Raw genomic sequence first — 13,964 nt, 5'->3', positions numbered from 1 at the left:
AATTCATTTTCTAGAGAAGCTGTTCTTGAAGAGGCCATGTAAACCTTGACTTCACCCAAAATTGGACCAAAATGCTCAAATAATGGCCACCTGAAGCCAAGGCATGTTGTCATATTCAGAAAAGATGGTTTTGTTTGGGTTTGTTTAGGTTGCAGAAGGGATTCGAAGAGAGACGAAGTTGGGGTTTGAATTTGGGTAGAGAAGAAAACAGAGAGGAAGAGGAAGAACTGGGTTTTGTAGGTTGTTCTTGATCTTCTTCTTCGTGAGAAGAGGCACAGTTAGAGAGAGAGAGAGAGAGAGAGAGAGAGAGAGAGAACTATGAGATAGAGTTGAGAGAGAGAGAGAGCGAAGAGAGAGTTGAGAGAGAAACCAAAAATTGACCAAAAGTGTTATCTGACCGATAAGTAGGTAATAAGTATATACTTATATGTGATATTTGCAAAATTTATGGTGAAATGTGGTATTTCTAGTTAAAATTAAAAAAAATGGTGGCATTAAGTGCTATTTCCTAAAAAAAAAAAAAAAAAGTGGAGAGAGAAAGAGGAAGAAGAGGATCTGCTTTGTTTGGGTCGGGTCGGGTTGGGTGGGTGTACGGGTTTTGTTTTACCCGTTTCTACGTGAAACCTAACTAAAGCCATGTTTTAATCTTCACGGTCCAATTTCATCTAACGGCTCATACGCCTGTACGCACCAAGAATGGCTCGTCGCCAATTTATCCACCCCCACGAGCAGTAAGTAAACACAGTGGAAGAGAGAGAGACCACCATTTTCATGCTTTCAAAGCTCACCTCAGCAGGCTCAGCTCCGCCCCGGTTAGGGTTTCCAAATTGACTGGTTTCCTCCACCCCAAAGTTACTACCCCCAAGCAATGAGTGCCTGCTAGGGCTTCCGATCCAAACCCAGAACCCTTTCAATTTCTCACTACTAAATCTATGTACTATGGGTTCAACATCTTCAGGTACTTTTCTGTTTCTTCTGGTTTTCTTGTACTTGGATATCTATAATTCATCTGCTGATTGGTGGCTAAAATGTTGGAAAATACCAGAAAATATTTGGTGGTAGGTAGCTGTGCTTGCTTTTTCAATTTTCTCCTCAATTGGAAAACTGTGAATCTTAAGTTTTGTTTCTGAATTTTGTTCCTTTCATTGCCTTCTCTTTCCCTTTATTTGCTGCCAAAAGAATGGGAATTCTGAGCTACATTATGTTCAATTTCTCTCCGTGAGCGATATCTCAGATACGTCCTATCTGGGTATATTCAGATTTTTTTTGCTGCTGTTTTTCCCTTTTCCCCTTTTTAATATTAAAAAATAATAATACTTTGATTTCATGATCTATCATTAGCTTCATTGCTGTGAAATGAAATTTTAGATGGTATGTTTATTGTGTGCTTTGTTTTCTGAAAAGATGAAGCAACTCACCTTGAGTGGATACAGTAGTTGACCCATCAATATTAGGTTTACTAGAAAATTCGAATTTGGATTAATATGATCTGAGGTGGTGGTTGTGTATCCTAAAACAGGTGGATTTGCCATAATCTTTCTGAGCGTATGAGCTTAGAACCAAAGGGTAAATAAAAACCCTCCGTTAGGATGTCTATATACTGTAGTTCTGGTGCAGTTAATCTAATCATAAAACTTCATTTCAGTACTTCTAGTTGCATTGATATTCTTAATGTTTCAAACTACGCAATATAAGTCCTCCGTGTCTACTATCTCTCTCTCTCTGTGGAAATGAGCTAATTTTTGAAGCTTGCATGAGACAAGACGTTCTCATAAGGCTAAAGATGTATCTAGCAGTGTTCTTGGTCAATAAAAATTATTGCCTTTGTGCCAACAACTTAAACTCTTCTTCTTTGCGTTTTGGAGATATTATTTTGCGAGAGGCAATATTATTCTTGATACTTGAAATTCACAAATTTTGTAGCTAGTGTTTCTTTTATTGCTGTGATTGCTGAAAATATTAATGTGTGTTATGTCTTTTTATCTGCACTCTGTAGGAGTTAATAATGTTCCCTTATGTATTTGCTGATGCTTGAAGGTGGCACAGGTATTGCTTCATTGACCTGAGCTGTTTTTGGGCATATCACCAACTACTGTAACAATTACTTATGTAAATCTCTATGACACCAGAGGGCTAGTTATGGACTGCTTTCAAACTGTTAGTCATCTCAAAGGTAAGCTTGTAATTAATTCCACCTAGCCTGCTTTGGAAATTTCAGTAGGGTGAAGGAAAAGAATGGGAAATGTCAGTGAAGCATAAGTTTGGATTTCAGATGATATGACTACTTAAAGTGTGGTAATATATTGTAGTCTCATGCACTACTGTAGTACTGGTATGACTGAAATAAGTCTCATCCTGTAGTGTAGTGGTGATATATTGTCAGACATCTCCCTTAAATTAATTCTTTTGGTAACCTTTATTTTCAAAGTAATTTTAAACTTGCAGTGTATGGTTCTGTGGTTTTTTTTTAAGCAGCTTGTCTATCAAAAAGGCATCATGGTTTAATGATTATTGTTTGACGATTAATTGTTCCAAATTTAGAATAAGATTATCCTTTATTGGAGGAATGAACTACTTGGAGTATGATATGTACTGGATTCTCACTTGGAATTTGATAGTTGTCTCTATGTTCTGGCTATCTCAGTGAGCATTCCCAATCTCCCTTGTTTTTTTGCTGCTATTTATTTTTTGGCAGGAAGTGTGGCTGTAGATAGGACGGATTGACTATGTGTCTAACTCATGGTTTAATGTTCTGGTAAAGATGCATTTGTGCTGTTGTTTTGACTATGAACACAAAAGGCACAACGAGTTTTGTTTGTTTATTAGTTAAAGAATAAGTGATGGAGATGCTTTTACACATGTTTGGGGCCATAGTCAGATGAAGGGCCATGAATGAACAAGTTTGACTGGCATAACACAATGATATACTGCTGGTTATGGTTGGCTTGTGCAGTATTCTCCCTTGGGACGAATCAGTTGCTCTTATGTTTATATATATATATATATAAGATGAACATATGAATAAGAAAATGGATGCAGTCTCATCTGACTGAAAACTTTGCTCTCTCTCTTTCTTATACACACATATGACTGAATTGCATGTGTCTCAGTTTTAGATACATGTTTGTTGTGTATTATAGTTGCATTACATTCTTTAGGGTAAGAAGTATTATATCTCCTTGCTACTCGCTGAAGATAGGCTTATATGTGGTTGCAGGTTCTCTGTGCTGTCAGTTATTATTATTCTTTATCTGGTTATCAAGTTTTCAAGAAGCAGTGGCGTTGCAGACAGTCTATGAGCAAAGTCATGTTTCCTCCATTCCAGATCTAGCTAAACCACCTACTAGTGGACTCTTTGGTCCCATAGAAATATCACCTGCTGTTATTCCACATTACACAGATCCTGATGAGTCTTTTCCACCAATGTACCCAACTTTTCCAACTAGATATGAGCCTGTTTTAACTGGGAAGTGTCCTGTAAATTTCTCTGCTATATCGAGTATCATGGACAAAACTGCATCTGATTGTTCTCTACCCTTGGCAGCAGTTGTAGGAAATGTGATATGTTGCCCACAGTTTAGTAGTTTGATCCGCATCTTCCAGGGTCTCTATAGCTTCTCATCTGATAAGTTGGCTTTGCAAAATTCGGTTGCAAATGATTGTTTTACAGACATCATCAATATCTTAGCCAGTAGGGGTGCAAACAGTACAATACCAACACTTTGCTCCATAAATTCAGTAAACCTTACAGGTGGGTCTTGTCCAGTGAAGGATGTTGTTTCCTTTGAGAAAGCAGTAAATTCAAGCAGATTACTGGAGGCCTGCACCACTGTTGATCCTCTTAAAGAGTGCTGCAGACCAATTTGTCAGCCTGCAATCATGGATGCTGCACTTAAGATTTCAGGAAAACAATTTTCGTTGAACGAGAATAAGAATTTGGTGGGTGAGTTATCTCATGTTGATACTTTGACTGACTGTAAAGGAGTGGTTTTTACCTATCTTTCAAGGAAACTCTCGCCAGATGCTGTAAATACTGCATTTCGAATATTATCTGCCTGCAAAGTTAACAAAGGTACGTGTTGAAGTATGAAATGAACAACTTTTCATTTTAGACTTACGCACTTTGGGTGTTTCTTGTTAAGTTTTGTTTTTACCTCTCTCTCTCTCTCTCTCTCTCTCTCTCTCTCGCGTGCGCGCCTGTTGTTGTGCATTTTGAGGGTGCAAAGAATTATGTTGTATTAAATTTGCTAGGTCGGATGCTTAAAAAGGGTCGAATACTTCTATTAATTTTTCTTTTTTCTACTGGAATCATGCAAATTACAATTAGGACCATCATTCATGAAAATGCTTATGGGTAGGTGGGTGATTTGGTCTGGTTGCCAGAGGTTGGGGTTTGGGAGTTTTGGGTGGTGGTTTGGGCTGGCGGCAGCAGCTGAGTTGCTGTGGGGGTGGGTGGGTGTGTTCGCCTGCTTTTGCTCTGCAGTTATTAAGTTTGATTATATATTCTATTAGGCTTGCTTTATCTTGTTCATCTCTTTCTTTTTCCCCCTGATCGACTCTATGCATCATATGTGGTTTGTAACAGTGCAATGGTTACAGTTACATGTGTTGTTTGATTTGTACTGTCTCTCATGAAAATGATTATCGGTCGTACAGTTTGCCCTTTGGATTTTAAGCAGCCTACGGAAGTGATTAAAGAATGTCGCAATGTTGCTGCCCCCGCACCTTCCTGCTGTAGCTCATTAAACGCTTACATCGCAGGAATACAAAAGCAAATGTTAATTACAAATAGACAAGCTATAGTGTGTGCTACAATGTTTGGGTCCATGTTGAGGAAAGGAGGGGTCATGTCTAATATTTATGAGCTTTGTGATGTTGACTTGAAAGACTTTAGCATTCAAGGTACATCCTGCTATATGCGATTCCTCTCTAGTTTTTACCTCTATTTGTTCCTTCATTATATCTGATATATCTTCTTATTTATGGATATATCCCTTTGGGCTCTGAAGCAGCATATGGTCAACAAGGTATGCTATTTTTTTTACTATCCAATTTCCTTATTTTATTCATCTGTGATTGCTTGGTATCCAATGTTGTGCCTATAGCATTGGAATGGTTTTATACTTTCCAGTAGGTGTTTCCCATAGAGCACTGCATCTGGTAATTGGCATGCCTTATGTGTGACTAAAAAGTTTTCTTGGGCATTTTCCGTGGATCATGTTGAGTGTGCTCTATGATAAGGGATTTTCAATTGAGGGATCCCTCAAATAATTTGAGGGGCACCCTTGGAGAACCCACTCTTCATTGTATTTTAGTGATCCGACCGTCTAATTTTCAAGTCTTAATTCGCAGTCTAACTCTATGACATCAAATGGATGTCAATTAGCTAAGGTGGTTAATGTCTGGCAAGAAATGAGCTTTAGTTGAGGGATTTATCAAATAGCACTACTTAAGGACACTTTGTGGGTCACACTCCGTATGATAGTTCGATGATTCGAACTGTTTTGGTGTTCTTGAGTGAAGTTGGATTTCATGTTCCCTTACATCTACTTGACGGCAACCATAGTAGGTCCTTGGAGTATGATCATCAACTATATTTATTAAGTTGATTATTTTGGTTTTTGTTCAAATGTAGGGTGTCTACTTCGAAGCTTGCCCTCAGATATGATATTTGACAATTCAACCGGCTACAGCTTTACATGTGATTTGAGTGACAACATTGCAGCACCATGGCCTTCGTCATCCTCAATTTCCTCGTTCTCCCTTTGTGGGCCTGGTAAGTGATGGGACAAGGAATGATTTTCCTTTCTTTTTTTTCCTCAATAGTTGCAGTATGCAATTTCTCTTTTGAAAAAATAAAATAGTTGCAGTATACAATAAAATACTACTGAGGTTCTACAAATATCATGTTTGCCTTTTTACATGAAATTCATGTCCTCATTGCTATAACTGTATTTTGCAGAGATGTCATTGCCTGCACTACCAACATCGGAGACTTTTAAAAATCCTGGTGTGTCATTGCATTCTGCAATTTCTGGCTATTGTGAATTTTCTGGTTCTTTGGTTTTAATGTGTTTAACAAAGTTTGCAAAATTGACATGCATGTGGAAAAAAGGAATCAATGCAATATTTGGAAATGTGAAAAATGAAATTAGAATTAGGTGCTTAATGTATTTATATTCAAGATTTACCATGGCCAATCTAACATGCGGTGTTATATTTCCCTTTTTTATTTTTTGTTTTGGTATGAGAAACAAAATGGTTGAGCGTACGTCTACCAGTTTTGGTATTTGTATTTTCCCTTGCTCCGAAGACCTTTTTCAGAGATAATGTCTAACATTTTGAGAGCAATGTTTTGATGCAGGCTGTCGTGGTGGTCGGGTGGAATTTCTGATACCCATTGTTTCATTTTTTATTTTCAGTACCTTGTTGTACTGAAGAGATTTAGCTGAGGGTTGAGCAAAGCTGGTTTGATTTGAGTTACGGCTTTTTGAAAATTGGTTTTGTGGATTTTATGTATATGAGTGGGTGCTCTCTCTCTCTCTCTCTCTCTCTCTCTCACACACACACACACACACACACACACACACACACGCACACCACACACGCGCGAACACACACTCACACGCCCGATGAAATACAAACACAAAACCAGAACTGTGATTTGTTGATGCCTATTAAGGTCAAAACAAGCTGAAATGATAGTAAGCAACTAGTTATAACGTCATGTTACCTTATTGTGATGGAAATTATTTGTGGCAACGTTGTGTATATATAGAGAGTGATTCAGGTGTAATGAGGACAAAAAATTGTTTTGTTATAAAAAAAGAAAAAGTGAACTAAAGATATTGGCTGGTGATTCTTGAGCTGCACTCACACCCATGAAAAAGACTTGCGTGTCATTGGGATGGCATTGTTTTTCCATCCCCATCCAATCACACTCTGCCATGTGGAATCTTTATTATGTGTGGTAGAACGTGATTGGTTGGGGATAACAAAACAGTGCTATCTCTGTGGTATACAAAATTTTTTTCAATACGCACAGGCAATGCACCTATTCCCAAAGTTGTTTTGCCTAATGGCAATGGATCCTTGAAAACTTGGAGGTGGGATTCGTGAGCCCAGGTATGGAAGGAGATGTCGTTCAACTCGATGTGAGGGAAATGCTTCATGCAACGAGTGAGCGGAGGTTTTTCTCCTCCAACAACAGAGATGGACTTTGGGTATAAATTGATCTAGAGTGATTTCTTCGATGTTAGTTTATGCATTATGTACCTATTGTTGAAGGCCAATGAATCAGTTTGGGGAAGTAAACCTTTTTGTTAGTCAAAAGTGTTGGTTTCATTTCTGTGCAAGCTGACCAACGTGGTGAGTTACGCAATCAATGAAATTCAATCCTAGACACTAAACGTGGCCTATAGGCTGTAGGTAAGATCATCTGGTACGTATGTTCCATTTGTGAAAAGGATTAGATATATAATTGAGATTTACATACAACGTTATGTGTATGCTTCTCCCTGAGCTAGACATTGACAAGCATATGCTAGAATATGTTTGGAGATTTGACCTGACCAAAGCCTCTCAAGCAGTCGACTAAGGTCGATAGGAGTACGGACAACCTCCCTTATCTCCCCTAGCTCAAAGGTGATCGAGTTGATCTTTTTGAGTCCTGATTTTTTATGAGTGGAACTCTCTGCCTTGAGATTCTACCTGATGATGGCACAACGGTTTTTTCTCGTGGAGGCAAAAAGTCACTTTTGGTCCTTGTAGCTTGATAAAAATACTATGAAATGGGCTTTTCGGTTTTTGGGCCGTTGTAAGGAGTGAGTCTAATTCTGATGCCTGAAACACTCTGAAATGGTGTAAATTCTTAGGGAGTGCTCTCATTTTCTTCAAATCGTTCTAATCAATAAGAGAATAATTATGGTAAATCAAGACTTAGCTTGGCTTGTGGTGTGGTAGCTAAGTGCCCATAAGTTTAATAAAAGAGAGACAATTGTGGTGCTTGAATCTTAAAACAAAGTATATTGTGGTGCTTGTGGTATGGTCTTCTTGCTCTCTCTTTAGCTAAATGTTTTCGCTTATTTCTCCTCACTTCCTCCAATTTGACCTTCATTAGTTAAACATTCTTGAAATATGCTAGGTTCATGCAACTTGACCTTGTAGAGGCTTTCCTCCTTGGCAAAGCTCAATCTTTGCTTTCCTTTCTCTTTTCCTGCGTGAGCTTTTACGGTAAAGATATTGTTCTGGCAAAAGGCTAAAGGCTTTGTTTGAATGTTCGACAAGGCTAGTTTGTTCTTGAAGAAGGGGTTATGGGAATTCTCTCTCGCTCACCCATGTAGTCAGCTCAAGAAAATGAGCTTGAATTTTAGTGCCCCAAACATCACAAAATCACCTTTTGAACCCATAATGGGCAGTATGGACCCTTGTAACCATCCGCACCACAACTAGCCCAGTATGCCCTAGGTGTTTATTAGAATTGCACCACGACAATTTTAGTGCTCCAAACATCCCAAAACCACCTTTTGAACCATAATGGGTAGTATGGACCCTTGTAACCACCTGCTCCACAATTAGCCCAATATGCCCAGGTGTTTATTAGAATTGCCCCGACAACGTCAAAACGTGTTTATAAGAATTGCGCCCACTAAAACTTGTCCGACGATTTGGTAGTAGAGGAAGCCTAATTGTTGCATGTGACTCGTGTCCACACATTTGGGCCATGTTACCATGTAGTAGTGTTCGTACAACAATGCCTTAGGGCCTGAGGCGGCTGGGTGGTGCAAGTGGCGCCATCACAAGGCCCCCAATTCTTGAGGGCCTCCCAAAAAAAATTCCTTTATATTATATATATAATATTTATAAGAATTGTATATATACTATAGCGTGCTAAATATTTGTACAAAAGCATCTGTGATGAAGTTGGCATTTCAGCGTGTTCCACTTAACAAAGGCGCCCAAGTTTGATTCTAAAAACTCAATTATGAACATTTGATTAATGATTTCTCTTTTAAAAATTCAAGAATATCAATTATATTTTCACTTGACATAATATGGATATTTCAAGCCTCTAGGGCGTCTTAATACGAGTTATACCTGGAGGGTCTCTCGAAAGGAGAGGTGGGTCAACTAGGGTTCAACAAAATGGCGGCTAGGGTTTTTACCTCACAGCGACTAGGGTTTTGGTTTTCTACGGTTTTCTACTTATCTTTGTGGCTTTCCGAGTGGTGGCTCTGAACTGCCCAACGTAAGAGAGTGCAACGGCTGGAGACATTCTCCGCAGACATAGGTTTGGGTACTTCTCTAATGCAATACGGTTCCTAAATTGAGGCTTGCTTGATGGATGAGTTGGAGAAGCAGTTTGGCTCTCATTTGTGTTTGTCGACAAGGAGCGTGGAGGGCTACGAATTGAGGATGGGGAGAGTATTGATGTATTAAAGGGGTCTCAGTACACCCTAGTGGCAAAGGTTTTTACTCGTAAGGCAGTCCATAGGGAAGGCTTTATTGGGGTGTTCTCTCGACTGTGGCGGGGTATGGATGGAGTTTCTATCAAGGAGATTGGTCTTCGCACCTTCTTGATCAGGTTTATGAGTCGGCGAGACAAGTTGCGGGTCCTGGATATGGAGCCATGGACTTACAGGGATAATTTAGTTTTGTTGGAGGAGACCCGACTGGGAACAGATGCGCGTATGGTTGACTTGACAACAACGGTGTTTTGGATCCAAATCCACGGAGTTCCGCTATTTAACATGACGACTGCAGTGGCCATAAAGATTGGCTCTTTAATAGGGCAGGTATCTGGAAGTGGATCAGGTTGAAGGAGAGGAGTGTTTGTGCAAATAATCTCACGGGAGAATATTTGCTTCTAGATCCTTCAACTTTCGATCTTCCTTCTCTCTCTTCCTCGATTCCTGTAAAACAGATTGGAGTAAATAGACCACACCCGGGGGGTGTTGGCCAAAGGCCCTTCGATGCCTAAGTTAGTTCGAGTGTTTGTAGAAAAACAATAGCTAAGCAAAGGGTACGGAGTAGTGTTTATGTAGGGTGTGAATCATGGCGGAGCCGTGTGGAGAGAATATATGGAGAGTGGAGAGGGAGAAAGAGCTTCGGGTATTTTTCTCGGGTATAAGGAGTAGGTTTAGATGTACCTTGAATGATGAATGAAGTCATCTATTTATAGGAGCCTCGGGGCTAGGGTTTCGTAGAGAATATGCTGAGTTTATTCTCTACCCAAATTCGTAGGGATCGAGTCGGACTGAGATAATATCTGATTTAATGATATTATCTCTTTTTATGGAGATAATATCTTAATTAAATGATATTATCTCTTTTTATGGAGATAATATCTGAGATAATGACATTATCTTCTCTTTATTAGGATAATATCTTAATTAATGATATTATCGTATTAAATAAAGATAATATCATTTAATTAAGATATTTATCATAATTAATTAATTGGCCAGATAAACTGGTTCAATTAATTAATTAAAAGAGATAATCTTCTTTTCCACGTGGCGTGCTGTGATTGGAGACGAAAATATCTGCTCCCACAAATGCCCCCACCGCTTGACACTTGTGTGGCATGTAGGAGATGAAATTATTTTTTTCGGCTCTCCAACCGAAACGGGCTTTCTTCTATGAGTTGGACTCTTTTGCAGATCGGATTCTCAATTGGTGTAGGCTTCTCTGACTGTTTTTGAAGTTGGATTCCCAGTAGGAAAGAGCTTGAGATTCCTTCTTGACCGGGTTGTCCAACTTGTATAAATACAGGGCTTCTCTTCACTCTTTCTTACATAGCAAACTTAACTTCTCTACGCTTTCTAGCTTGAGAAAGATCTTGGAGAATTTTGTACTGCTTGTCGAAGAGAGGAGTTGCCGTGCATCCCAAAGTAAGTCTAGTCTGTGAGCGACGATCAGGAGGAAGTTGGTGGACTGCCCCCTGCTAAGGATGTCGATAGATGGAGCGGGATGGTCCGAGCCTTGATGATTTGCCTGCTGGACATGAGGAGTGTTTTGCTAAACTCCTTTAAAAGAGGGAGGCTGATGTCAGTCTTCGAGAGCTCAAGCCTGATGAATTTGGAGATCGTGATATACTCCGTAAAGTAGTCCGTGCGCGATCTAGCTCACTTGTTGAGAGGCAAAGAGATGCGGATGCTCCTTTTCGAAATTTGAGTCGTTTGTACCAGTCGAAGATTGGAAGTCGATCTGGGCAGTCTGCTCATCCATCCAACCATCATGTTTCAACTGTTGAGTCACGAGCAGTCAAGCATGAAGTGGATTCATCGTCGCCAATTCCTTCGGAGTGAGGTTGACAGAGGCTAAGAAAGCAAGAAAGTCATTTGCCTGGGCGAAGGGCTCTTCTGCAACGTCAACAGCTGATCCCAAGGTGGATAAGTCCACCCTTGCGGAGGATGCAGCGTGTCCGATCCGCTCAAGATGAACTTTCATCAAGTCCATCCACTTGTGCTGAGCTGGTTCATCAAATCCGTTAGGCTGGCAACCTTGGTACTTTCCCAAGTCTTTCCTTGGAAAAACAAAAGGAAACAACATTTCTTCTCCTTCAAAAAGGAGGTGGGGGCAGACGTGGAGGATCAGGCGGTGGAGCTGCCGAGAGTGTGGCTGATCGACAGACGCCGAAGTGGCTGCAGATCGTGATCTCCTGCCGCGTCCTGGAGTAGATGAAGACATCGAGATGCTCTATCTGCACTTGCCCTGCGAAAAGTGAGGAGGCTAATGCTGTGAATACCGAAGGAGCTGACGAGCAGGTGGCTAAAGAGGAGGTAACTGAGGAAGATGGAGCAGAGGAGGATGCAGCCGATGAGGTGGTGGCAGACGTCATAGATCAACCATGTGGTGATGAAAGCATGGTGATCAAAGTGGACGCCAAGAGGTCAGATCGGATCTCTGGTGTTTCAGAGTAGACGAAGACTTCTTTATTTCTTTCAGCTTTTATAGTCTGCTTTCGTTTAGAAAAATTGGTCTTGTTTGACCATCTTCTTTTGTTTGAACTTGGCCGGTTGGTCGCTTTGCTATGAAAATCTCAGTCTTTATTTTTCAACTTCAATTTGCATATTGTCTTGTGAACTCGCTTGAGTAACCGGCTAGTGTCTTGATTGCACATCTCCTTTTGGAGATTCATGAGTGTCAGGGTTCCTCTTGAAGGACTTCGGACGTGTTCTGCATATCTCTTAGGATGGCTCCTTTAGGAAGTTGGCGAATGCCGGGCCCCTTAAGCGGGCTCCGGCGTGTTCTTCATATCCCTTAGATGGCTTAGTCGTCGCCTGCGCCTCCGGGACACCGCTTATGGGCAATCGTGACTATCCCGCCTCCCTTAGGAAACGGATAGGAACTCGATATTTCCCGCAGAGGCATGAAGACCTCCTTTAAGAAATTCTTGCACCGCGTCTCCTTAGACGCTTTTTAGTGGGCTGCGCCTCCAAACGGACGCTTTTAGTCGCCGCCTCGCGTCTCCGGCGACTGCTTATGGGCAATGTGTGACTATCTCGCCCCTTAGGAAACGGATAGGAACTGGATACTTCCGCAGAGGCATGGAGACCACCTTAAGAAATTCTGGCGCACTCGCCTCCTTAGGACGCTTTTTAGTGGGCCGCGCTCCAAACGGACGCTTAGTCGCCGCCCCGCTCCTTAGGACGCTCCTTATGGGCAACTATATGACTATCCCGCCCCTTAGGAACGGATAGGAACACGGATACCTCCTTAGAAAATTCTGGCGCACCGCCTCCTTGGGACGCTTTATGGGCTGCGTCTCCGGCGACGCTCGTCGCTGCCTGCGTCCGAAGGACGCCGCTTATGGACAACAGTTGTGTTTTATGGGTAGATGAGACATTTTGGAATAAGAAACTGAACTTATATTGATATTCATAAGATTACGGTCCTTTATTCGAAAATGAAAATCATGAGTACAAAACTTGGAGCTTCTAGCAGTTAGTAGGAAGCATTACGGATAATACTTTCGGAGATGGTAGGCATTCCATTGCCGTGGTATTTCCTTCCCATCCATGGTGTCCAGCGTGTAAGCTTCCTCTGTCCCCGGACCGGCTGATCACATAAGGGTCTTCCCAATTGGGTTTCATTTTCTTAGACCCTTGTCTTTGTGCAGTGATGAAGGCCTTTCTTAGCACAAGGTCGCCAGGTTGAAACTGTCTGATCTTAGCTCTTTTGTCGTAGTAGGACTTCAACCGCTGTTGATAGGAGGCGACTCGGATAATGGCCTTCTCGCGCCGCCTTCAAGTAAGTCAAGGTTGAGTCTCATATGCTCGGAGTTCTTCTCTATACTGCCGACTTCAATGCCTATAGAGGGGACAGTGACGTGAGGAGGAATGATCGCCTGGGCCCATAGGCAAGGAAAATGGGGTTTCGCCACCGACTCCGCTTGGTGGTGCGATAAGCGCATAGTACTCGAGGAGTTCGTCCACCCATTTCCCTTCGGCGCCGCCTAGCCTTTTCTTCAAGCAGTCCTAATATGACTTTGTTGATGCCTTGGCCTGCCCATTTCCTTGTGGATACCTTGGAGTGGACAGGTGTTGCTTGATCTTGTATTTTGCAAAGAAGGCGGTGATCTCGCTTACAATGAACTGTGAGCCATTGTCGCGACTAACGACAGGGCAGCCGAACCGGCATATGATATTTCTCCGCACGATCGCTCTACATCGGCTTCTTTAGTAGAGGATAGAGCTCGCCTCGATCCATTTAGTAAAGTAGTCGGTGGCGACGATCATCATTTCTTTCTTGGCGGGCGCCGGTGGCAAGGGACCCACTAAGTCGATGGCCCATTGCATGAATGGCCATGGACTGCTTTTGCGGATGATAAACTTCGGCAGCAGATTAGGATCGGCTTGTATCGCTGGCAACAATCACATTTTTTGACATATTCAAGGAGTCGAGCGCATGGTAGGCCGTAAATAGCCTACGCTTTAGAGTTTCGGCGCAGTAACCTGCCT

The 13,964-nt window shown here is 41.5% G+C and overlaps 1 protein-coding gene across 6 annotated transcripts; it reads left to right on the top strand.

Moving 5' to 3' along the window:
• The first annotated feature begins 728 nt into the window (after positions 1-728).
• On the top strand, positions 729-6,538 carry LOC103343472 (putative GPI-anchored protein At1g61900). Of its 6 annotated transcripts, none has more exons than XM_089045857.1 (9): positions 729-958; positions 2,038-2,046; positions 2,130-2,173; positions 3,218-4,072; positions 4,657-4,902; positions 5,010-5,027; positions 5,636-5,776; positions 5,963-6,010; positions 6,365-6,538. In XM_089045857.1, exons 1-9 carry the CDS (start codon positions 933-935, stop codon positions 6,436-6,438), a joined length of 1,461 nt encoding a protein of 486 aa, XP_088901983.1. In that variant the 5' UTR covers positions 729-932; the 3' UTR covers positions 6,439-6,538. The 6 variants fall into 6 exon arrangements, with proteins under 6 accessions (XP_088901983.1, XP_088901985.1, XP_008245345.1 ...); XM_008247123.3 differs by having other exon boundaries at positions 730-958; positions 1,997-2,046; XM_089045859.1 differs by lacking the exon at positions 2,038-2,046 and having other exon boundaries at positions 5,013-5,027.
• Positions 6,539-13,964: the final 7,426 nt, after the last annotated feature.

The sequence above is a fragment of the Prunus mume genome, linkage group LG2 (assembly GCF_029339155.1).
Source record: "Prunus mume cultivar Tortuosa linkage group LG2, ASM2933915v1, whole genome shotgun sequence".
Taxonomy (NCBI): domain Eukaryota; kingdom Viridiplantae; phylum Streptophyta; class Magnoliopsida; order Rosales; family Rosaceae; genus Prunus; species Prunus mume.
Note: the sequence above shows the minus strand (reverse complement) of the source record. Positions and strands in the feature narration are given on the sequence as shown.